The sequence below is a fragment of the Mustelus asterias genome, chromosome 14 (genome assembly GCF_964213995.1).
Source record: "Mustelus asterias chromosome 14, sMusAst1.hap1.1, whole genome shotgun sequence".
Classification (NCBI taxonomy): Eukaryota; Metazoa; Chordata; class Chondrichthyes; order Carcharhiniformes; family Triakidae; genus Mustelus; species Mustelus asterias.
The window spans coordinates 25,817,820-25,843,618 of record NC_135814.1 but is presented as its reverse complement, the minus strand read 5'-3'; the positions used below and the strand labels follow the sequence as shown (position 1 = coordinate 25,843,618).

Below are 25,799 nucleotides of genomic sequence, written 5' to 3'. Positions count from 1 at the left end.
CTAACATAGCTGACCCCAGCTAGCATTACCTTGTCATTTTACTTCATGGACTGGGGAAGATGAGCTGAATAGCTGGGTTCTGACCTTGAACCTGCCAAGGCGGTGAAGAAGTGCCAGTGATTTGTGTTTTATGTACTAAAACCTCTCCATGTCACTATTACAGAAATAAATTGTCATTGCAGTAATAAACCCTTGTCATTTCATTTTTATTTAAGTCTCTTGCGCATATATGCAAGCGCTGGCCATTCTGACCATAGCTAAAACCTACCTGGTGGAAAAGTGGCGACACATTAGCTTCTACCAATCTCAGATTCTCATTTCCTAAGACATTGTTGTGAAATAAATTGATGAATTTATATTGGATATCAGATGGAGCTAGCTGCAAGGGCAGAAATCAGCATACTTTAATTTGAATACGTAATGGTGAGCGGTTGTAATGTGTTTTGAGGTGTTAATCTGTTTTTGTTTGGAAAGATATGAAAAATATTGTTAAGCTGGGTCTTTTGGAAGAATATCTGATTAACAGTGAAGACAGCAGATACTGCGGTGGCACAGTGGTTAGCACTGTTGCCTCACTGCGCCAGGGGCCCGGGTTCAATTCCCGGGTTGGGTCGCTATCTGTGTGGAGTCTGCATGTTCTCGCTGTGTCTGTGTGGGTTTCCCCCGGGTGCTCCGGTTTCCTCCCACCGTCTGAAAGACCAGCAGGTTAGGTGTGTTGGCCATGCTAAATTCTCCCTCAGTGTACCCGAATAGGTGTGGAATGTGGCGACTAGGGGATTTTCACAGTAACTTCATTGCAGTGTGAATGTAAGCCTATAAAGAATGGACTGCCTGCAGTGATAGTGGAGTCAGACACTTTAGGAACATTTAAGCGGTTATTGGATAGGCACATGGAGCACACCAGGATGGTAGGGAGTGGGATAGCTTGATCTTGGTTTCAGATGAAGGTCGGCACAACATCGTGGGCCGAAGGGCCTGTTCTGTGCTGTACTGTTCTATGTTCTATGTTCTACTGGATTGCTGTTTGGTCTGTCACAGGGGTAAAAGCTTTGCAATTAATATGATGTGCAAGTAAATGATTAGCATTGGATACATCTGACCCAGGAGTGCTCATTCGCCAGGAGATGCTAAATAGTACAATCTTCAGATTTTTTTTAATCGTGTCTTCCTCTGATCATGCTTTACTGTTCCTGTTCTTATTTTATACAGCACAGCACAAATTAGCCGAACTGTGTTGCATTTCTTCAGGCCACTTTGATCTTTTTTTGTGGCCAGCCAGTAGTAAATTTAACCAAAGCCTCTCAGTAATTACAGGAACCATTGAATGTGGAATTAAAAGAAAATGCATCTAGCCTTTTATTGTCCAATACCACTCAGTTAATCTACGCTGGAATCCTATTATATTTGATAACTCCCCCCCTCCCCCGCCACCCCACACCCCACCCCCGCTGTTTTTGTGTCACTTTATTCTGCATTCAATTGATTTCAATCCTACCTGACTTCACCCGTAGTTCCAAATCGACCTGCTTCTAATTTTCGAAAGCTGTAAAAGCTTGGTAAAAACAAAATTGTAGCCATCAGATGTCCCAAAACTTGAGAAAACAATGAGTTATGTTTGAAATAATAGAATAGATATAGAATCCCTACAGTGCAGAAGGAGACCATTCAGCCCATCAAGTCTGCACCGACTCACTGAGAGCGTTGTTTACCCAGGCCCTATCCCCCATAGCCCCACACATTCACCCTGGCTAATCCACCTTACCTATACATCTTGGGACACTCAATTTAGCATGGCCAATCCACCTAACCTGCACATCTTTGGATGGTGAGAGGAATCCAGGGTACCCGGAGGAAACTCACGCAGACACGGGGAGAATATGCAAACTCCACATGGACAGTCACCCAAGGCTGAAATCGAGCCCGAGTCCCTGGTGCTGTGAGGCAGCAGTGCTAACCACTGTGCCACCATGCCGTCCTTGTCAATGCAGTCACTGATGTTTCATTGGCAAGCACAACAGCTAATGTGAACATTCCAAAGTCCTATATAAAGTAAATGACATGTCCAGCAAGAAGTAAACAGGAAATAATACTGCTGGTAACACCATAATAAGCAATAAATTCTTGGTTGATTGGAGTCTGCAGCAAGTAACAAGCAAGGTGGAGTTGAAGTTTGAAACTCTATTCTGTTGACAGCCTTACCTTTGCTTAATATTTTTGCTTGTTAGTCTGTTTGCCTGTGAACAATATGGGCAGGATTTTACAGCCTCACTCTTCCCAAAACCAAAAAATCCCACCTGAGGTCAATGGACCTTTCCATGGTCCTCCCCTCACCTGATCCAATTCCTGTGGCAGGCAGGCGGGCAGGTAAAATTCTGGCTTATATCTCAAAAATGAATTAATAGATTTTGACTAAACTATATAGAGAGGGTATGGCTCAAGGAAGAATGTTCCTATGTTCCTGGGGTTCATTGAAATCATTTGTGAAATATTTTCAATAAAATGGTGGACAATCACAGGCAAAGCAGCTCCTGAGTATTTTACATGTCCTCAACTTCAAAGCCTAGACACAGACTCAGAACAAGTGTCAGACTAAGGAAAAATTTAAGACAAGCCAGGACTGAGCTTCCCCTCAAGTTCAAGTAGGATCCCTCCTGGCACTGGCTGCTCTCTTCCTGCATTCCAAAATGACAATTCTGGAGAACAAATTATTCACATCTTCCAAACATCACAAATGTAAGACATGGGATGAAAGGAAATTAGAAAAGAATATGGCAGGCAAGAGTGAATGAAAAAAAGGCCAAAAATGCAATTTCAATGAAATTGGAGAAAACAGGGAATGTAAGGAATTAATGTGAATCAGTCAGGAGGAAGAAGTGTGAATGATTGAAAGTAAAAGTGAATTGCGATGAGAAAGAAGTTTGGTAACGGGAGAGGTGGATGGGAAATAGAGGAGTCCAGATTAGAGTTAAATAGTTGGAAACAAAGCATGATGGAAGTACCATTGATGAGTTAGGTTTCAAAATTATATGCATGGTACATTTTAGCTATAATGTAAATATCGTTGTACTCACTCGTATTGTAGCGTCAAAATTCTATGAATATTTTCATAGCACAAAGCCCCAAGAAGGGTACAATTTTTGTATAGACTGGCCTTGCATTTGAAACTTGTGGTTCTCCGTTGGAATACAAATTCATTGGTTTTTGAAATTCTGAAATTTGATCAACCCAAACTTACAGGGACTGCTTTTCCAAACTCCTTAACTTTGTCAACTTTAATAGTCCATCTGAACTTTGCACACATAGCAGTACAAAAGCTTTATTGACAAAAATAGCATTACTTCTTGGAGTATTTTATGGCACAACAAACAATTAGTTCTGTCATGAACTCTGTAGATTTGTGTATTTGATGTAAATTTTCAATACATTGAAATCAATGGAGTGCAATCCTTTTGTTTGATCTTTGCATATGGATATTTAATATGCTAGAATGAAATTTCATTCTTCACTATTTTGATAGAAGAATAAACCTTGAAATAAAGAGCTTAATGCCGCATTAAAATAGCAGCAAACAAAATCCTTGTGTACAAATTCAGCACACACACATATCACACACCATGATTTCACCCTGGAGGATATGACATATATGTCTTCTACCTCAAGAAATGTCTTTGGCTTATTGTCTGCTGATGCTTCATCCAACATTTTTCTTGTTAGCTTTTATCAGTGGTGGCTTGCCATTGGCTTCCAGGATGATGAAAAGTTTAGTTTAAAGTTTATTTATTAGTGTCACAAGTGGGCTTACATTAACACTGCAATTAAGTTACTGTGAAATTCCCTAGTCGCCACACTCCGACGCCTGTTCAGGTACTGAGGGAGAACTTAGCATGGCCAATGCACCTAAATGGCACATCTTTGGAGTGTGGGAGGAAACCAGAGAACCCAGGGGAGACCCATGCAGACACAGGGAGAATATGCAAACTCCGCGCAGACTGTGACCCAAGCCAAGAATCAAACCCGATCCCTGATGCTGTGAGGGGGCAGTGCTGACAACTGTGCCACCGTGCCTAGGAAGGTCCCAAGTCTAACGCAGCCAGAATGGGAATTGAATCCACACTGTTAACATTGTTCTGAATCATACACAAGCCATCCAAGCTAACCAGCCCCATTTCACCATAATAATATAAATAAACACATGCCGACAATTTTGTGAACCTAACATAAATCATTGATATCAACTGTGGTAAATATTTGTTACACTGTGTGACTGGGTAATACTATAGATTAGCAAATTGTTACAATGCTGTGACATTGATTGTAATATAGCCTGACCTCCCCTCTCTTTTTGCCATTATAGCAATTCTAAATTACATGAATTTGAACAGGCCTAACAAAATCTTAATCTGCAGAACAAATAACCGATAATGGATAGTCAATTGGCTGTAGCACTTAGAGAAGAATTTGTGTGGGAAATGTTAAGTCACACTAGTTGGAATACTCCTCTGGTGTTTGGATTAAAGGTACGTAGGGAAAAATGATGGGAAAATTATGTCCCACTCCCATTGAGATGAGATAGCTAAAATTTGGTAAAAACAACAAAGGTTAATGTTCCTTCAATTGATCAATAAATTAAATCCTTAAAATTTCAACAAATTAGAAATATGTTTTAAAAATTCATCCATGGAATGTTGACAGCACTGGCTAGGCCAGCATTTATTGCCCATCTCTAATTGTCTTTGAGAAAATTGTGGTGAGCCATTTTCTTGAACTGCTGCAGTCCATGTGGTGTAGAAAGGGAGTTCCAGGATTTTGACCCAGCGACAGTGAAATAATGGTGATAAAGTTCCAAGTCAAGATGGTGTGTGGTTTGGAAGACAACTTGCAGGTTGTAATATTCTGATGCATCTGTTGCCCTTGTCCTTCCAATTGGTGAAGGTTGTGGGTTTGGAAGGTGCTCTCAAAGGAACCTTGGTGAGTCACTGCAGTGCATGTTATAGCAGGTAGACATTGCTGCAACTATGCATTGATGGTGGAGGGAATGAATGTTGAAGATGGTGGATGGAGCCAATCAGCTGGGTTCCTTTGTCCTGAATGTTGTTGAGCTTCCTGAGTGTTGTTGGAGCTGTACTCATCCAGGCAAGTGGAGAGCATTCCATCGCACTTTTTGCTTGAACCTTGTATTTGGTGGACAACCTTTGGGGAATTACTCTCTGGAGAATTCCCAGCTTCTGACTTGATCTTGTAGCCACAGTATTTATATGGCTGGTCCAATTTGGTTTCTAGTCAATGGTAACCCCTAGGATCTTGATAGTGGGAGATTCACTGATGGTAATGCCAGGGATTTTCAGGGGGGTTGGTTGTAGTCTTTTTTGCTAGAAATGGTCATTGCCTACCACCTGTGTGATCCAAATGTTATTTGCCACTTATCTGCTTGGGACTAGGGTCAAGCTCAAGACAAAACATTTAGATGTCAAGAGTTACTTCTTCGTACAAAGAGTGATATTGAATCAACTACTGGGTAGAATGTTGGAATACATTTTAAAAAACAATTGGATGCAGTGATTGGGCAGGATACAACTGTTTGCACAAATTAAGACAAAGGTACATTTATATTTATACAAAGCACTGTTGGAAAGCTAATAGAAAAAGGAGTGCCTTCCCCACCCATAGCTCTACAAATGTCATGTTCATTCCCTTCAGCATCACACCCTACCACCACTACCACCAACCAGGGCCACTGTCATCACCGTAAGGGTCCAATATTAATTTTTAGTTTTGCCCATTAAACTGCTTGACAATTAAGTTCAATGCTGAACACACCTTGAGTCATAGAATCCCAACAGTGCAGAAGGTGGCTATTCGGCCCTCTTTGGACTGTGGGAGGAAACCGGAGCACCAGGAGGAAACCCACACAGACACAGGGAGAACATGCAAATTCCACACCGACATTCACCCAAGGTTGGAATTGAACCTGTGTCCCTGGTGCTGTGAGGCAGCAGTACTTTCCACTGTGCCACCCAACCTTGAACTTATCTGTTCCACCATTTTTGTGTGGCAAACAACACTATGCAATGGTGTCCATATATTATTAAAAGTGTGTAAGAAAATACTTTTTGTTCTCCTCTTAGGCTTAGATTGATATAGGATGCCTTCTGCTCCAAAATGAAATGAGTGGCTCTTTGAATCCAGTTTCCCTTAGATACAAGTTCACCAGTTTTTCCTGGAACATATGATCAGAGCATGAATCTTCCCATAATGTGTTATAAATTAATGTTATTTGCTAACCTAAACCGCAGCCGATTCAGGACGTCTGGAGTGGGTAAGAATTGGTGGTATGGAAGAGTGATCTTGAGGAGTTGGAAAGGCCAGGTACATAAGAACATAAGAAATAGGAGCAGGAGTAGGCCATCTAGCCCCTCGAGCCTGCCCCGCCATTCAATAAGATCATGGCTGATCTGACGTGGATCAGTACCACTTACCCGCCTGAGGTAGCAATAAATGTGACCATGGGCCGAAAAAGATTGTCTTAAAAACCAAAATTGTTCATTAATATTCCTTAAAGAAGGAATATTCTTACCTGGTCTGGGTCAAATGTGACTCCAGTTCCATATCAACATAGATGAGTCCTCACTGCTTCTCAAATTACCTACAAGCCACTCAGCTGTATTAAGCTGCTGCTGAATAGTGTAAGAAGATGCCTACTCGCACCTTTTCAAAGCAAATAGGGATTGACAATAGATGCTATTCCTTGCCAGCAATGCCAATACTTCCAGAATGCAATAAAAACGTTATTGGTTTAAGAATACATATCCTGTTAAAGATTACAGTCTTCAGGAAGGACCAAATTCTCCATAATAACACAATTGTCCCAATCATGTTCAAACCATGAAAATATCATTTATGGAATGTACCTAACTAAAATCAAATATGATGTAAATCCTGGAGTTGAATTCAATTGAGAATATTTGATAAATCGGGTAGGTTGGTGATCTGTTTGGTGGACTTAGTTCAAAACGTTATTGTTCAGCGATTGCTTCAGGCTCCCTAATAAGATTGGCCCAGTTAAGTACTCTAAAATGTGTTACTGTAATTATTTATTACCTATTTATGACCTAGGAAATAGCATTGCTGAAAGTTGACAAATGCTTTGCTCTGGATGGAAGATACTTTAGGATTCTGAAGAAGCAAAGTTAGAAAAAGCACATGCATTGGTCACAATATTTCAATCCTCATTGGATATAGGTTGCTAATGTTATACACTATTCAAGGAAAGGGATAGGGATGAACCAGGAAACCACAGCCAGTTGGTGATGGCAAAGTCATTGGAAACCATTAACAGGAACAGAATGGGCTTTCATTTAGAAAGGCATTGGTGACTCTATTGGTGAATATTAATTTGTTAATGGCAAATTGCCTGGAATCATTTGATTGGATTCTTTGAGGTAGCAAAGAAGATTTATTCAGGTAGTTAATGTTCAAGTGCCACACAGGGGGCATATTAAGAAGATGGAAACCCATGAAATTAAGGGGAAGTTGTGTAGATTCAAAATTGGCTCAGTGACAGGAAGTGGTGGTGAATGGATGTTTTTCAGACTGGCATGTGTCCAAAGATGTGCAGGTTGGGTGGTTTAGCCATGCCAAATTGTCCCTTAGAGTCTATATAAATACTATAAATGGCATGGTTCTGAATGGTATAGATGAGCAGAGTAATCTTGGTATCCATAACCGTAAAAGCGGCAGAGCAAGTTTATAATGTGGTTCAGAAAGTAAATGGGTTACTTGGGTTTACAAATGTCAGCGTAGAATATAAAATCAGAGGTTGTGCTAGAAGCTTATAAAACACTCGCACCAGGAATGGCAGCGTGTGCTCAAAATTCAGAAAGCACAATTCGCGCCGGCAAGTTTCCGAGTTCTGATCTTACCAGATCCTTGCCGTTGGAATGGCATGAAACACGCCACGGGACAGCAGAAAGCTAATTTTAATACATTAGCATGTCATTAATGAGAACTCTCTCCGGGACTCCCCCCTGTGCACCCCCCCCCCCCCCCCCCCGCCCCCCCTCCAACTCACCGGATATTCCTAGAAGTGAATCTGGCGTCGTAAAAGTAAATATAACCCTGGGGAAGTGTCTTGACAATGCCCCCTGCAGTGCCAACCTGTGCCAAGGGGCAGGCTCTAGTGGGATCTTCATGGAAGGGATTTTGGAGGGGGGGGGGATTCATTTAGATATGGTGGCAGCTGGGAGTGTACGGTGGAGTAGGGGAATCCGGCGATGGTCTTTTCAGTTAGGGAGGGGTGATGGAGGAGAGGAGGTGGGTGCCAGAGTGTCATAAGATCTGGAGAGAAAACCAACCAGTTTCTCTGGAGAGAATCATGCTGGTTTTCGCACCGGAAACAACGCTGTTGTGTTTGGGTAAGATTTTACCCAATATCACTCTTTCAAACAGTAAACACAGACATGATGGGCTGAATGGCCACTTTCGGTGCCGTAAATCTTTATGTTTCTATGGCACTCACATTGTGAACCTCAATGAGTGCTGAATGCTAACTGTGTTTGCAATAGGTGAGGGGAAAGATCCATTCTCATATCTGGCATTCCACCTGCGATCTGTTGCATTGGGAAAATATTGAACAAAAACATTCCAAACTGGCTAAACCGTCAGCAGAAATATGTATTTGAATACTTCACAGTGGAGCATTAGACCTCCGACCAAGAAATTGCAAAACCGGATATAAACACAAATCTAAACTTAGTTGCCTTAAATGGAAGAATCTGACCACTGCTGAAATGGGCTTTCTGATAGGGTAGAATTTGATCATGAGAGCAAAGAAACAAGCTGACTGTAGAGGAATCATCAATTCAAAATCAGCTTGATTTGTCAACTAAGGGAGGGAGAAAGCATGTAATGATGAGGATAGACAACCTGAAAGCTAGCAAAATAATTTAAAAATGCTTCATTGTAACTAGGGATCCATGTACAAGATGTAAACTTGTAGGAGTTAATGGAAGAACAAATATGTAGTACAGAGTAACATGCATCAAAGCACAGTGGATAACATATTTCATATTTATCTGTGCAAATTATGTAGTGAATATGGTATTAAGACAGTGAAGTGACACTTCAGTAAAAAGGTTTAGTATGTATAAAATTTAAACTGACACTTTTGCAATTCCCTGAAGGAACAGCTGCCAGAAACTACATTATTTCTTTTGGAAGCTGTCTTGCTGAAGATGCTGAACAATAATAGGAGTAAGAAAACACTTGGGGGACAAAGCTATGTCACATAACAAACTATAACTAAGATATTATGCATGAATAATATTCAGCAAAATAGATTGTTAGGGAAGATTTTTTGCAGTCTAAATGCTTGAAGAAGAAATAGTCTTTACATAAAATCTAAATGGTAATGTTCTCTTGTACTGCCATTGGTTTAATAATTAGAACCATAATATACTGAACAAAGAACTATACGCAATATTTAATAAAAATGCAATTGCTTTTTGTTTTTACAATGGCTTTTGAACATGAGGATGTTAAGTGCAGTTTGTAAGATAACAAGAAACATTAAGTAAAATATCCAAAATACATTAAATGATATTCAAAGTATACATTCAAAGCCAATAGTAGTAATTTGTGTCGATCCAAAATGAAAATAAGATCATCTGTTGGAGGAAGAGAAAATCCAATGCTGGAACCCCACGAGTGTTGTATCCTGGGGAGGCAATGGCCTAGTGGTATTATCACTAGACTATTAACCAAGAAACTTAGCCCACGTTCTGGGTATTCGGATTCAAATCCCGCCACGTCAGATGGTGAAATTTGAATTCAATAAAAAAGAATCTGGAATTAAGAATCTACCATGAAACCATTGTCGATTGTTGGAAAAATCTATCTCGTTCACTAATGTCCTTTAGGGAAGGAACTCTCTGTCATCCTTACCTGGTCTGGCCTATATGTGACGATGTGGAGATGCCGGCATTGGACTGGGGTGAACACAGTAAGAAGTCTCACAGCACCAACCTGGTGTTTAACCTGGTGTTGTGAGACTTCTTACTATATGTGACTCCAGAGCCACAGAAATGTGGTTGACTCTCAACTGCCCTCGGGCAACTAGGGATGGGCAATAAATGCTGGCCAGCCAGCGACACCCATATCCCACAAATGAATATTTAAAAAATTCTGAAGATCAGGGACTCAATATGATGAACCAAAGGTTGGGGAAACTAATTATTTGCGTAAATTATATCTATAGAATCATAGCACATAAGGCACAACTGGCATACCAGACTCGATTGAATTTACTTCAGCAAATTTAACACATGAGCTATGATATGTGAGAAAATAATTTACTTAACTCAATTAAACATGCAAAATCAAGGAACTTGTTTGTCCAATAATTGAAGAAAGAGAGTCTTACAAAGAAACCACGTGGGGTGCGATCTTACTGGTTGTTCACGCCACAATTTGGCGCCCAGCCAAATCTCCGTTCATTGCAGCGGGATGGGAAAATCCCACCGGCGTGAACAGCCATAAGATTCCAGCTCTGAAGTTTTTACATGATTTTTACCCAGATATCAGCACAATCTAGCTGGAAATGACTAAAAAAGTACAAACAATTGCAGAATTTAAAACTGAAGTGAATGATCCCATTACACTGGAATTTCCGTGATATTTTATATTGGCACTGGAGTCAATTCACTTGAAGCCGTCTCTGTTCACTGGTTAGGATGGCAAGTTTCCTTTAATTACTTCTGTTTGTGGATGCCCATCACATTGTGTTCAAAATTGGATGGCACACTGACACAGTGGTTAGCACTGCTGCCTCACAGCGCCGGGGACCCAGGTTCGATTCCCGGCTTGGGTCACTGTGCGGAATTTGCACGTTCTCCTTGTGTCTGCGTGGGTTTCCTCCGGGTGTTCCGGTTTCCTCCCACACTCCAAAGATATGCGGGTTAGGTGCATTGGCCATGCTAAATTCTCCCTCAAGTGTACTCGAACAGGGGTGTGGTGGCTAGGGGATTTTCACAGTAACTTCATTGCAGTGTTAATGTAAGCCTACTTGTGACTCATAAATAAATTAACTTTAAAAATTAGGGTGCACAAGCAACTATGATCATATTCATCCATTGTTCATGACTTGTAGCTGCTGTGACCAGCATTCAATCAAAACCTCATCCAAGTTTCTCATTGTCAATTGATCAGCCTGTGATGCATAAAACCTGTGACCAGCGGTCTGGTGAAACTATTGATGAACCTATTGCTTCAACTACTGCAAATACCTGAACATATTATCCATTCAAATAAGTATAATTCAGTAAACTTGAGGTGCTATTGGCCAGGTTTCAGTCAATAATCAATTATGTCTTTGCCCAACATTTGCTGATTCAAAGGAGATTTCAGATCATAGAATCATAGGGGGATCTTACCAAAAAGATTCTAAGTCCAGGATGGGTGGGGAAACGGGAGAGTTTCTCATCCATTTTTTGGGCGAGTGGAAATCCAAAGTTTTATGCACTTATTGTATGAAAAAATAGGCTAAACCATTCCTCGCCTGTAGGAGAAGGGGAGGGGCTTAAATCGCCAGCCAGGCTGCTGTCGCAGCAGAAGACGCATGTGCATGTGCACCGCACGCGTGTTCGAAGCATTGGCTCTATTCTGTCTCCACAGATGTTGTCAGTCGGTGCAAACTCAATGGATCAAATGGCCTCCCTCTGTACTGTAGGGAATTTATAGAATCCCTACAGTGCAGAAGGAGGCCATTTGACCCATCGAGTCTGTACCGATCACAATCCCAGCCAGGCCGTATTCCCGTAACCCACATATTTAACCTGCTAATCCCTTGACACAAGGGTCAATTTAACCTGGCCAATCAACCTAACCCGCACATCTTTGGACTGTGGGAGGAAACCGGAGCACCCGGAGGAAATCCACGCAGACACGGGGAGAATGTGCAAACTCCACACAGACAGTGACCCGAGGCCGGAATTGAACCAGGGTCCCTGGCACTGTGAAGCAGCAGTGCTAACCACTGTGCCACCGTGCCGTCCCTCAGATCAGTGACTCACCATGTGCTGATTCCGACTCTGCACTACTCTCCAACATATCACAGTGCCAGTATCTCAACTGCTGGCTGTGACTGTCAGATCAATGTGTGTATATTCAATGGCTTTTGCTCTTCGTGGTGATGTTACATTGGCTGGCCAGGTGGTAAATCTGAATAAAAATTAGGTTTTTTGGTTTTGTCTTGCAGGTGTCCCGTCATAGGCGAAACCACTCTCAGCACAATCTTTCCGAAATTACTGGCATGGTGGATCAGTCGGTAAGTGGAAGAACTAGTTTGCATGTCATCAGGTTGAATGTATTTCCATCACATATGAGGCAACTGGAGGCTTATATCTGTTAAAGAAAAAGACAGAAAGACTCTAATTCGTTCTGACATGTGTAAGTGTGGTTTGCTCAATAGAAATACATTTCCAGGCCACTGTTCATGTCTGGAAGTAAGTAGAGTACAACAAACACTAATCATGCTGTCGAGATTGTTCCGGCATCAATTTCTTCGACCTGGAACTTGGTTGTGGAAAGCCGTTGACCTCAATGTACCACCAGCACATTGAAAGTGACAAGGCCCATGTCACTTTCCAATTGGAAATGGTCTTTCATGCTCTTAGGGGTTTGTCTTTGACATGTTGAACCCTTACAGGATACATACTGTGACATGAAGTTTTAGTAAGTAGACATGGTTAACTATAATAGAGGAATTAACCCTAGTTAACCAGATTGTGCTCTCTCTTTTCATGTTCCCAAATTAATGACACCCTAGTGCCTCCTCCCTCCAACTAACATCTCCTATCCTGTCTTTCTGGGACTGTCTTATTGTTTTTACTGTCCTACCTACAGGCAGTGATCAATAACTAAATGTCAAAAGTCATCAGCTGTAGGTTACCAATATTATATTTATGTTACCTATTTTTCTTCTTTTCATCTTATTCATCCATTTTTATTACTTTATTCTTATTTTTATTCTTCCACTTCTAAAATCTCGCTTTGCATCTTGTTTCCCACTCCCATCGCCACTCCCATATTCTTCAGCTCTCCACCTTTGTTCTGCCATTCACACATTCCAATCTCTTAATGGACGCTCTTAGCACTATTCTCAGCCTTTATCATTACCATTTACATTCTCTTTGCCTTTGTGTTTCTGCCAGTCCTATCAATTACAGCCCCCCAACCACTCCCCCCCACCCCCTACCCCCTCAATCCCTCACCCTCATAGTATAAATCTTATCTGATTTCCTTTGTCTTCAGCTCTGACTAAGGGTCATCCAGAGTTGAAACATTGGCTCTATTCTCTCTCCACAAATGCTGTCAGACCTGCTGAGATTTTCCTGCATTTTCTGTTCTTGTGTTATATTTACCTGTGAGTACAGACAGTTGCACATACTTTGGATTCCATCTTAGATCTCCCTGAAGTGATTCACACAACTCAACATAACTGGATTGCCTACGAATAGCATACTTGCTTAAAACAGGTTCTAAAATGTGTGCCACACATCAGTAAAGTCGGAAGCGTAAAACATTATTTTTGCAGCGCTTGGTACAAACAACTTCATTACAAATGTACTTCCTAATTATACGGTTTAATAGTGTGAAAGAGAGGACATTCATTCACTTTGCTCCTTTCACAACCTTAGGTTATGCCAACATGCTTCATATCCAACAAAAGACTTTCGAAGTGCAGTTATTATTGCCATGAAGTAAACATGGCAGCCAATTTGCACATAGCAAGCTCCCACCAACTGCAATTTGACCAGAGAATTTACTTTAATAATATATTTTGAGGACTAAATGGTATCCATGACACTGGGGAGAACTCTCTTCCTTTTATTTCCATCTAAGAGGGGAGACAGACCTTTGGTTTAATGTACCCTCTGGAAAAAAGTGCAACACTTCTTCACTGCATCACCTGGACAAGTGATTTATATCATTATTCAAATGTGCTCAGAAACAAACATTTTCACTACTTCCAATATTTGGGTCATTAAATGTGGAAATGCATAAGGATTGTCATGGCCGGCACGGTGGCACAGTGATTCGCACTGCTGCCTCACAGTGCCAAGGACCCGGGTTCGATTCCAGGCTTGGGTCACTGTCTGTGCGGAGTCTGCATGTTCTCCCCGTGTCTGCGTGGGTTTCCTCTGGGAGCTCTGGTTTCCTCCCATAGTCTGAAAGACGTGCTGGTCATGCTGGTGCATTGGCCATGCTAAATTCTCCCTCAGTGTACCCAAACAGGCGATGAGGGGATTTTCATAGTAACTTCATTGCAGTGCCTATTTGTGACACTAATAAATGAACTGATTGACCTTGATATCACTGAACTATCGTTTTTGCTGTATTCAGTCACATTCGCCATTTATGTGGTTCGTTTTCATCCGTGTCCTTTTCTGTTAATTTCAGTGTCTGCAACCACTGGAGAAAAATGGATTCCTCAATAAAGCAAAGATTACAGAGGGAGGCAAAAAACTGAGGTATGTTTGAAAAGCTTCTAGTCTTTCTGTTCTGCATTGGCAGGCATCCAGAACTTGTTTGGCTGTCACTAAGACTTGCCTATTTTTATATTACTTTCAATTTTCACAGAGGATATCACTAATACAATTAGAGGTATGAGTGTTCAATCCAAAGAGACCTCTGGTGCATTATACTATTCTGTTCACTAAGCTCTCTTGTGTAATGCAGCGCACATTTGATGCATGTCTGGAATTTGCAGTGAATGGAATAATAATGGCTTTGATGGATAATATGTATATATAGGCTAATCATTAAGCAACTTTAAGACAGAAATTGGACCCTGCTGCACCTGTTTTATGAGCTCATCACACAACGCAAAGATACCTGAAAGATGTCCGACCCAATATTAAGTTGGCCAACTTTCCAAAAAATTAGGGAGGCGGAGGTTTATTGGCATTGTTAATGGTTTAGTAATCCACAGACTCAGTAATTTTAGAGGCGGCACAGTGATTAGAGCTGCTGCCTCACAGCGTTAGGGACCCCGGGTTCGATTCCAGCCTTGTGGAGTTTGCACATTCTCCCCGTGTCTGTGTAGGTTTCTCCGGGTGGTCAGGTTTCCTCCCAAGGATGTGTGGGTTAGGTTGATTGACCATGATAAATTTCCCCTTAGTGTCATGGAGATTAGCAGAGTAAGTATGTGGGGTTATGGGATAGGGCCTGGGTAGGATTGTTGTCTGTGCAGGCTCGGTGGGAAATAGCCTCTTTCTGCACTGTAGGGATTCTATGATTCTATGAAATAGACATTGGACCCTTTGAATATGGTAACTTTAGAATCCATTCAGGTATATTGGGCTGCCATGAACAGAAGGTGCGTGCCTGCTTCCCCAGGTTTTCCGGGTTAGACGTGGTCCAGAAGTGCCATCAAAAGGGAGAACATTCAGACTTTACATGGAGTAAGGAAGAATGTAATTCCTCAGCACTGCTGTTGCCAACAATTGCTCCCTTCCCATTCTCCTCCAGACCAGAGAGTTACCATTGGACTGTTGCCAGCAAAGCAAGTGGTCGAACATTGATCCATTCTCATTTAGAGATTCTCATTAAGAACATTCTGTGGCATTGGCACCTTGTCCAAATGATCTATTGAGATCTAATTCCCAATTGTTGGCCAACCTCAGAGATTTTGATGTATCTCAACAACCCTGCAAACTGCCTTCAGGGAAGTCCCACCACTTTAGGGCATTTAAGGTCTGAACTTGCAATTGCATTATCCATGTTGCACTCTTTCCAGTAGTAATACAGTTTTTTTGCACATTAAAATTACTGTTGACTTCAAAAGGAAGTGAAAAATAAAATGTACCTGTGTGTAGCATAAATGGAAACATAGAAAATAGGAGTAGGCCATTTGACCTTCCAGCCTGATCCACCATGGCTGATCACCCAACTCAGTAGCCTGATAACACCTCCGCCCCCCCCCCCCCCCCCCCCCCCCCCCCCGCCGCACCCCCCCCATATCCTTTGATCCCCTTCACCAGAAGAGTTATATCTAACTCCTTGAAAACATACAATGATTTGGCCTCTTTCTGTGGCAGCGAGTTCTACAGGTTTCCCATTCTCTGGGTGAAGACGTTTCTCCTCAATCATTCTCCAAATGGTGTGAGACTGTCGCCAAGCTTTTGTATAGTCAGGTCATATAGTGAGTATAACTGCCAGAATCAACTTATAATAAACCTTTTTTAAGAGTCTAGATATGTAAAAAGATAACCATTGGCTGAATGGTGGGGATTTAACCTGAGATCATCATACCTCAGGTGAGGGGCAAGGTTGAGAAGGCAGGGTCTTCATGAATAACTTCAGCCAGTGCAGGAATTGAACCCACGCTGTTGGCATTGCTCCGCATCTCTAACCAGCTGTTCAGCCAACTGAGCTAACATATTGGCATGGATAGAAGATTGGCTAGTTGACAGGAATCAGAGAAGAGGCATTGGCTGGTTGAAAGGATGTGACGGGTGGTGTGCCATAAGGGTCATGCTGGGTGCGCAACTCTTTCCAATTTATTTTGAACGATTTGGATGAAGTGTTCAATGACAAGGTTGCTAAATTTGCTAACAACACAAAGATAGGCAGGAAAGTAAAGTGCAAAGAGGATGTAAGAAGGTTGCAAAAGGATATAGATAAATTAGGTGAGTGGGCAAGGATCTGGTAAATGGAGTATAATATGGGAATATGTGCGGTTGTCCATTTTGGCAGTAAGAATAAAAATAGAAGCATATTATCTCAGTGGTGAGAGATTGCAGAGCTCTGAGATGCAGAGGGAGCCGAGTGTCCTTGCGCAGTGGTTTTCAAACGGCGTGCATCAGCACACTAGCGTGGCGTGAGAACTGTTCAAGTATGCAAAGGTACAATATTTCCTTTTGAGACTGGCACAGTTCTGGTGCAGAGGGAGTTCTGTGAAAACTAAACTGTTAATGGAGAATTAAGGATCTGAATAAATTCCTCACTAAATCGTGTTATGTTGATATCTCTCGTATATAATCCACTCATCCTTGCTTTTATGTTCATTGGCCAAATTAAAACACTGCCTTATTGGAAGCTGGAAGAAAGATAGCATTTAAAATTAGAACTTGAAGAAGAACTGAACCTGACCTCCTGACATTTAATAAATAGGGTAAGAGTCAATGAAGCCATTATATCTGAAATTCTCTCTTTCATCTTGGACACAGTTATGTGATGAAATTTTGATGATTAGGGAAGGATTTTGAGAAATTGTTGCTTCTTCTAATTCTGTGGGATTTGTCCGTGGATCCTATATGCTTTCATACATTGTACATGTTATATATATATATATATATATATTTATACATAAATATATAAAAGAAGCTACTTGTTCCTTCCTTAACCATGATAGATCCTTGCACCAGCTCACCCAGTCTGACTAACTCGGTGGTAGAACTTTTTTTTTCAGACTTGACAATTGTTTGAATAAAAAAGATTTCTTTCAGTTTTATTTCAATCCAATGATTGGCTTGTGGTTTCTAAAACATTTCTGCTGTCTTTAAATTGACTTGAATTAATGAGATTTCCATTTCTCTATCCATAACCCACAAATCGCCAAGTCATTTTCATTCAAATGATTTATTCTTTCCCACCTCCTGTCTCCCGAGCAATTTCACTCATTCCAAAAATATCCCCGTGTAGCAGTTAAAATTGCTGCTTTAGATTGTAAGAAATGCCATTCATTCAGTCAGTGATCCGGTTTGAATTTCTTTCCTGATCTCCACCCATCTGCTTGTCTCAAAAAGTTTCGCCTCTACACTGTTGACCCGGATTGGAGGGAGTTTGTGTTTCTTCCCATACATAGAATGACTTCAACAGAAATATGGGATAGGAATGCTCTAACAGAGCGAATTGCAATTTTTCAGATTTCCAAAGCTCTGAACATTATTTATGCCACACTTTCTAGCAATGTTCTTGTTACATGATCAACAATGTGAAATTGTGATATTATCCTGTAATTAAGTAGTCCTCCGACATTATTTATCTCCTAATAGTAGCATAGAGGTCACCATGAAAGATTGCTCTTCAACAATTACGGTAAGATCCTGACTGGATTTTAATCGCTTATTTTAAAGGCAATCTAATCTAGATCTGCGTGTTCTCCAGTTTTTCACCTGTCCAACAAATTAATTAATGTTAAATAACTTCCTCATTTGTGATGCTTGTGTTCTTCCTGAAAGATGTGATGCCTTCTCAAGGGCATGTTAGGGATGGGCAATAAGTGACACCCACAACCCATGAACGAATGAAGATGTGATTGTTAACTCAGTTGTTCAATGTATCTGGACTAAATGCTTTGGAGCAGTATGTGTCAGTTTATTTATCTTAAACTTTGGTCAATTTGTTTCAATGGTGATGACCTGCTTTCTGTTTTCATGTCTGTTTAATATTATCACTGGCAAAAGTTCTCAAAAAGGCCATTACAGGTGCGATGCCTCTTGTCTTTGTATCATGGAGGGCACTCATATCAGATATCAATCTCAGGGAAATATTTAGATATTGAAGTTAGATTGAATGGGCACTCTTCACATGACATTGTCTCTACTGCAATGATCTGTTGACGTCAAACTCAAATGATAACATGTTGCAAAATATTTTGGCAATACAGGAATACAATCATCAGGGAACCTTGTTCTAAAACACATCTGCTTTTGAAAGCATCTTCTAACTTTCCGCAATGTGTTTAATTTGATTCTATCTGAATGCTGTGTGTGCTGGACCTGCAGAGATATGGCTATTCCAAATGCTTTCTTTCCAGGTAACAATTGCTTGAAGGAGTACGGAATCAATACAACACAAGAGGCCATTCGCCCCATGGAGTGTGTGTTGATTCTTGTGAAGAATAATCCATTTGGTCCCATTCCCCAGCTCCTTCCTTATATCCTTGCAATATTTTATCTTATTCAAGTGTTTATCCAATTCCCTTTTGAATCTGGTATCCACCATCCTGTTAGGCAGCCCACTTCAAATCCTAACCACTCACTGTTTTTTTCCCCTGCCAATTACCTTAAATCTGTCTCTGGTCATCCATCAGCTATTTGAAATGATCCCTGTTTATTCTGAGTGCCAGCAATATATTGAAAGGATGAAGCTGTGGCTGGTCAGACATACCGCTAGTAATGACCACAACGGGACTAGGGTTGTGATTATCTGGGCCAGTCATGACAGGAACCCACCGCGGAAAATTCAGCCAGCCCAGCCACAAACCAATTGACTTTCAGTGGGACAGACAAATCCTGTCAGCGGGCGGGGCTGGAAAACCTCGTCCAAGGTTTTACTCAGCGTAATCGAGCACAAACAGCCAATACTCTCTAATTAGGGAACTGGAGATGAACGAGTATGTCCAACTCCCACCATCCAAGCTGATCCGTATCAGGAATTCAAAGGGTGAAGGTGGGAAAATATTTGTTGGAAAGGTTTAAAATAAGGACTGGGAGGCTTAACAGAGTGGAATGGGGTCATCTGTTTATGCAAAATAGAATTGACTGGCTGTTGTGCACAGTTATGTTCGCAATTATTGATTGAAATAATTTGAAAGCATTGTTGTGAAAGATGATTCTTCAGAATTGCCCAAAATCATTTTTTTTTTGAGGGAATTCAATCTATGAAAACTTCCTACAATTTGTTTTTGATCTCTAAGATTGGTGTGGCCACAGCTTGGGCAAGGGAAGCTATAATGATTTATAGGATACTGCGAGGCCTGGATAGAGTGGACATGGAGAGGGTGTTTCCACTAGTAGAAACACTATAACCAGGGGGCACAACCTCAGGCTACAGGGACGATCCTTTAAAACAGAGATGAGGAGGAATTTCTTCAGCCAGAGAGTGGTGAATCTGTGGAAATCTTTGCCGCAGAAGGCTGTGGAGGCCAGGTCATTGAGTGTCTTTAAGACAGAGATAGACAGGTTCTTGATTATTAAGGGGATCAGCGGTTATGGGGAAAAGGCGAGAGAATGGGAATGAGAAAAATATCAGCCATGATTAAATGGCGGAGCAGACTCGGTGGGCTGAGTGGTTGAATTCTGCTCCTAGGTCTTATGGTCTAACTGTATAAAATGTCCCTTTATTCTCTGCTTGGGTTGTGGTTGGGAAGGAAAGGGAAACAGGTTAGTTTTGTTTCTTGATTTAACCCATTCACTTCAATGTGCAATGACTACTCACCAATTTGGAATCTTAAATAAATTAGAGGGAGTTACAACTTCTCTTTCCAGGAAGGGCAGCATGGTGGCACAGTGGTTAGCACTGCTGCCTCACACTGCTAGGGACCGGGGTTCAATTCAGGCCTTGGGTGATTTTTCTGTATGGAGTTTGCATGTTCTCCCCGTGTCTGCGTGGATTTCCTCTGGGGGCTCCAGTTTCCTCCCATGGTCCAAAGATGTACGGCTTAGGTTGATTGGCAATGCTAAATTACCCTTTAGTGTCGGGGGGAATAGCAGGGTAAATACATGGGGTTACAGGGATAGAGCTTGGGATAGGGCCTGGGTGGGATTGTTGTCGGTTCAGGCTTGATGGGCCGAATGGCCTCCTTCTGCACTGTAGGGATTCCATGATTCTATGAATTAAAATTATAGTCGGGTCCAAAGTTAGTCTGTGTTGTGTGGGTTGGGTGAGATTTTTTTTCCAATCATTTTCTCTACCCTGTGTTAAGCACCTCTGTGTGGATTAGAAGTCACTCATATGTTTGGAGTAACAGTGTTGTTTTCCTGATTAAGTTGCTAATTGAGACGGGGAGGACTTCAGTATAGAAAGTGAGAACATACCTTGACCCTGGCGGGTTAAAGGCTCTGTAATATGGATCTTTTAAAGAGCAAGGTTTCAGCGAGGGAAGAGGGTTGCAAAAAGTGAAACTTTCATGAGGAGAGCGAGCGACTTGAGGGAGAAGTAAACTGGGAGAGTGGGATACAAAGAGGGTGTGGCCATGGCCAGTTAGGGGAGAGCAGTCATAAAGGGCGTGACTAAAGGAATGAGGTGGAGTTGCCGGTGTTGGACTGGGGTAGGCACAGTAAGTAGTCTCACAACACCAGGTTAAAGTCCAACAGGATTATTTGATAGCACGAGCTTTCGGAGCGTTGCCCTTCATCAGGTGAGTGAAGAGTTCAGTTCACAAACAGGGCATATATCGACACCAACTCAATTACAAGATAATGGTTGGAATGCGAGTCTTAACAGGTAATCAAGTCTTTACAGGTGCAGCCAACGTGAGTGGAGAGAGGGTTAAGCACAGGGGAATTAAATACAAAGTAGGGAGGTTATGCTTGAGTTATACAGGCCCACCTCTGGGGTATTGTGTACAGCATTGGTCTCATTATTTAAGAAAAGATGTAAATGCATCAGAAACAGTTCAGAGAAAGTTTACTCGTCTAAAAACTGAAATGGGCAGGTTGTCTTATGAGAAAAGGCTGGACAGGCTCGGCTAGCATCTGCTGGAGTTTAAAAGAGTAAGAGGCGGCTTAGGATTGAAAAGATGTTTCCTCTTGTGGGAGAGTATAGAACTAGGAGACATTGTTTAAAAATAAGGCATCACTCATTTAAGCAGCGATGAGGACATACATTTTCTTTCAGAGGATTGTGAGACTTTAGAATTCTCTCCCTCTGAAGGTGGTAAACGCAGAGCCTTTGAATATCTTTCAAGCATGAGTAGATACATACTTGATAAGTAATGGGGTGAAATATTATTGGGGGTAAACAGGAATGTGAAGTTGAGGTAATAGTTAGATCAGCTATGGTCTTACTGAACTTTAGAGAAAGCTCGAGGAGCTGAATGGTTTACTCCTGCTCCTAACTCATATCTTTGTAAGTCGCAAGATTGAAATTCAGAATGATACATATCTCTTATGATTCCCTCGAGATGGTTGTCCATGTCTAGATCTATATACATTGCAGATGAACAAGTGAACAAAATGTAAACTAGAAACGTTGGTTCCACTCAAGTTTCAAATGTTGATCTCTCCAAAGTAGGATCGTGTTGTGTATGAATGGTAAACATGAGTTTCATCTATAAATAGAAAGCAATTATCCCATCATAAAATAGCTCTTCCTTTTAAGGCAAGTGTTCTTAAAATGCTTGCCTATAATCCTAGTCAAATTCAATTTTAATCTGAATGAAGTAAATACAATGAAACATAATTCAGAATGGTACAGATAATACACTGTAAAAGCTATCAAATAATGCAAACATTCTATTTAAAGTATATCATCGTTAGAAATCTATTCATGAATATTAAGATTTCCAGCCCTCCCTTTTACAGCATGTTCGAAATTGATTTCTGTAATTGGGATCAATTATTGAATGAATCCTTATCTTCTTTTCTACAATCATGTACTTGCTCCAGAATAAGCTAAATACGCATTAGGGTAACATTGATCTCCTCTTTCTGCTACTTATAAAATTTCCCCCTAAATTAAAACATTATTCTTTCTACTGGCCCCAACTCCAAGAAGTATTGAAAGAACGATTACAATGCATTTATCAGGGCTCTCAATATCGCTGCCACGGAGTTTTGTTCAGAAGTCATATTCTATGTCACCAATTAAATTGTAGTTTCTTTCCAGATAACCTGCCCGTCCAAGAGCACTGATGCCAATTAAAAAACCTTAGTCCATCACTCAAATGCCTATTCTATTATGTCTGAGAGCTGAAAATGTAATATTATAACTATCATTCAATCATATCAGTCCTTACACACATATAATAAAATGTCAAAATGGGATGTCTGAGCTGACATAAACAATTAATTTTCTTCCATTCATGCAAGCTATGTTCATTAATCAGTAGTTTCCTGCCCTTTGGATGTTGAAGTGAATAAAAATGACAAAGAAATCAGTATAATTTCTAATTTAGAGGATGGACTTAAATTGAGCAAGATGTTCAAGAGGACTGCAGAGGACTCTATATTACTTTCCTCTTCAAAAGTTAGGAGAATAAATTCAGATAAGTAGTTGCAGGTCATTCTGGAGGAAGTAGAGATACGTATATGAATCATTCAGTTCTGAATGATGCTTTGTCCATCTTTATTGCCTCCAAGAATTCAGACTTCATGCAGCAGGAGATTCATTATGTTGCCAAAAGTAACTGGCAAAACATCACTCAGAAACTGAGCATAGCTATCAAGCAGGTTGAGAGTAGTTTGAAGTGCACAACAAGTGGTATGATTGGAAGGTTCAGGTCAAAAAGAAGGCAGCCAAGACTTCTGTGAGTACTGGAGAGACAACAGCTCTCTTCTTCCTTGATTCCTTCAATGAAAAGTTTGTTGTACAATGGGAGATAACAATACTGTGGAATCTCTATCTAAAAAAATATATATTATTGGCTATATCTTATTATTTAATGTTTTCACATTTCCCCCATTTATTCCCACTTTCTGTCTGGTTTTCTATTTGGGGTGGGGAACATTTGTTACAATGTTTTGAAGAATTTGATGGTATACTTTGTTGTTCTACATGCGTCACTGTTCCCTGTTTTCTATTTACAATAAGATCCAAGAGCAGAACCCTCTTATCACAAACTATCACCATGGTAGTTTGGGTGGCACAGTGGTTAACGCTGCTGCCTCACAGTGTCAGGGACCCCAGTTCAATTCCGGCCTCGGGTGACTGTGTGGAGTTTGCACATTCCCCCCGTGTCTGAGAGGTTTTCCTCCGGGTGCTGCGGTCTCCTCCCACAGTCCAAAGATATGAAGGTTAGGTGGATTGGCCATGCTAAATTGCCCCTTACTGTTCAAAGATGTGTAGGTTAGATGGATTAGCCATGATAAATGTGTAGGGTTACGGGGATAGGTCGGGGGAGAGGGCCTAGATAAGATAATCTGTCAGAGAGTTGGTGCAGATTCGATGGGTCAAATGGTCTCTTCAGCACGGTAGGGATTCTACGATTCTATGATTTTCAATGATAATGCTCCCATATTCTACTACAATGGAAATTGTACCAAACGCCTGGAGGGAGGCAAGTGTCATTCCTCTAATTAGCCCAGTTGTGGGTGAACCTCCAGGGGAGTAATATTCATTTTTGGTGCAGGTGAGAACTTGCCAGAATGGTTCAGCTGCTGATGATACATCCTACAATTAACCTTTCCATTGAAGTCAATGCAAGGAAAACTGGGTGACATAAGTAGCAAGCGGCTAATCCACTATTGCAAGATTCCATCTAAAAGTGAAAATTGCCCTCCTACATATTTTATTTGGAGACATGCAAACAATGAGGAAGAAAATAGGAAACAGCACTGTGTTCGCAAAGTGGATGGGTAAATGATCAATGCAGATTGCTGCTTCAAAAGATTGGTCATGGCACAAATCAATTCCGGCCTCCCAGATCGCCTGGATCCACTACAGTTCGCCTATCGCTGCAAGAGGTCCACTGCAGATGCCATCTCCCTGGCCCTGCACTCAACCCTGGACCACCTAGATAACAAGGACACCTATGTCAGACTCCTATTTATTGACTATAGCTCGGCCTTCAACACTATTATTTCTACAAAACTCATCTCCAAACTCTATGGCCTTGGGCTCGGCGCCTCTCTCTGCAACTGGATTCTAGACTTCCTAACCCAAGACCGCAATCATTAAGGATAGGCCACAACACTTCCTCCATGATCATCCTCAACACCGGTGCCCGGCAAGGCTGTGTCCCCAACCCCTTACTATACTCCTTATACACCTATGACTGTGTGGCCAAATTCCCCTCCATCTCCATTTTCAGGCTTGCTGATGATACCAACGTAGTGGCTTGGATCTCAGACAATGATGAGACAGAGTACAGGAATGAGATAGAGAGTCTGGTGAACAATTGTGACAACAATAATCTCTGCCTTAATGTCAACCAAACAAAGGAGATAGTCATTGACTTCAGGAAACATAGTGGATGACATGCCCTTGTCTACATCAATGGGGACAAAGTGGAAATGGTCAAAAACTTCAAGTTTCTTGGTGTCCAGATCACCAACAATCTGTCCTGGTCCCACCACACTGACGCTATAGTTTGGAAAGCCCACCAATGCCTCTTCGTTTTCAGGAGGCTAAGGAAGTTTGGCATGTCCACTATGACTCTCACCAACTTTTACAGATGCACCATCGAAAGCATTCTTTCTGGATATATCACAGTTTGATTTGGCTCCTGCTCTGTCTAAGACCACAAGAAACTACAAAGGGCTGTGAATGAAGCCCAGTCCATCACGCAAACCAGCCTCCCATTCATTGACTCTGTCTACACTTCCTGCTGCCTCGGCAAAGCAGCCAGCATAATCAAGGACCCCAAGCACCCTGGAAATACTCTCTTCACCTTCTATTGGGAAAAAGATACAAAAGTCTGAGGACACGTACCAACCGACTCAAGAACAGCTTCTTCCCAGCTGCCATCAGACTTTTGAATGGATCTACCTCGTATTAAGTTGATCTTTCTCCACACCCTAGCTATGACTGTAACATTACATTCTGCAGTCTCTCATTTCCTTCTCTATGTAAGGTGTGCTTTGTCTGTATAGTGCACAAGAGACAATACTTTTCACTGTACACTAATACATGTGACAATAATTTAAAGTTTTTTAAATTAATATCACAAGCAGGCTTATGTTAACACTGCAATGAAAAATCCCCTAGTCACCACACTCCGGCGCCTTTTCGGGTACACTGAGGGAGAATTTAGCATGCCCAATCCACCTAACCAGCACATTTTCTGGACTGTCGGGGGAAACCAAAGCACCCGGAGGAAGCCAAGCACACAGGGAGAGAACGTGCAGACTCCACAC

General features: G+C 41.4%; 1 protein-coding gene across 1 annotated transcript in view; it reads left to right on the top strand.

Annotated features, from left to right (window-relative positions):
* arhgap15 (Rho GTPase activating protein 15) overlaps positions 1 to 25,799 on the top strand; it is a 730,777-nt gene that overhangs the window by 141,084 nt on the left and 563,894 nt on the right. Inside the window, exons 4-5 of the mRNA XM_078228014.1 lie at positions 12,251 to 12,319; positions 14,455 to 14,525. Coding sequence (XP_078084140.1) covers positions 12,251 to 12,319; positions 14,455 to 14,525 — 140 coding nt within the window. The remainder of the gene's footprint in view (positions 1 to 12,250; positions 12,320 to 14,454; positions 14,526 to 25,799) is intronic.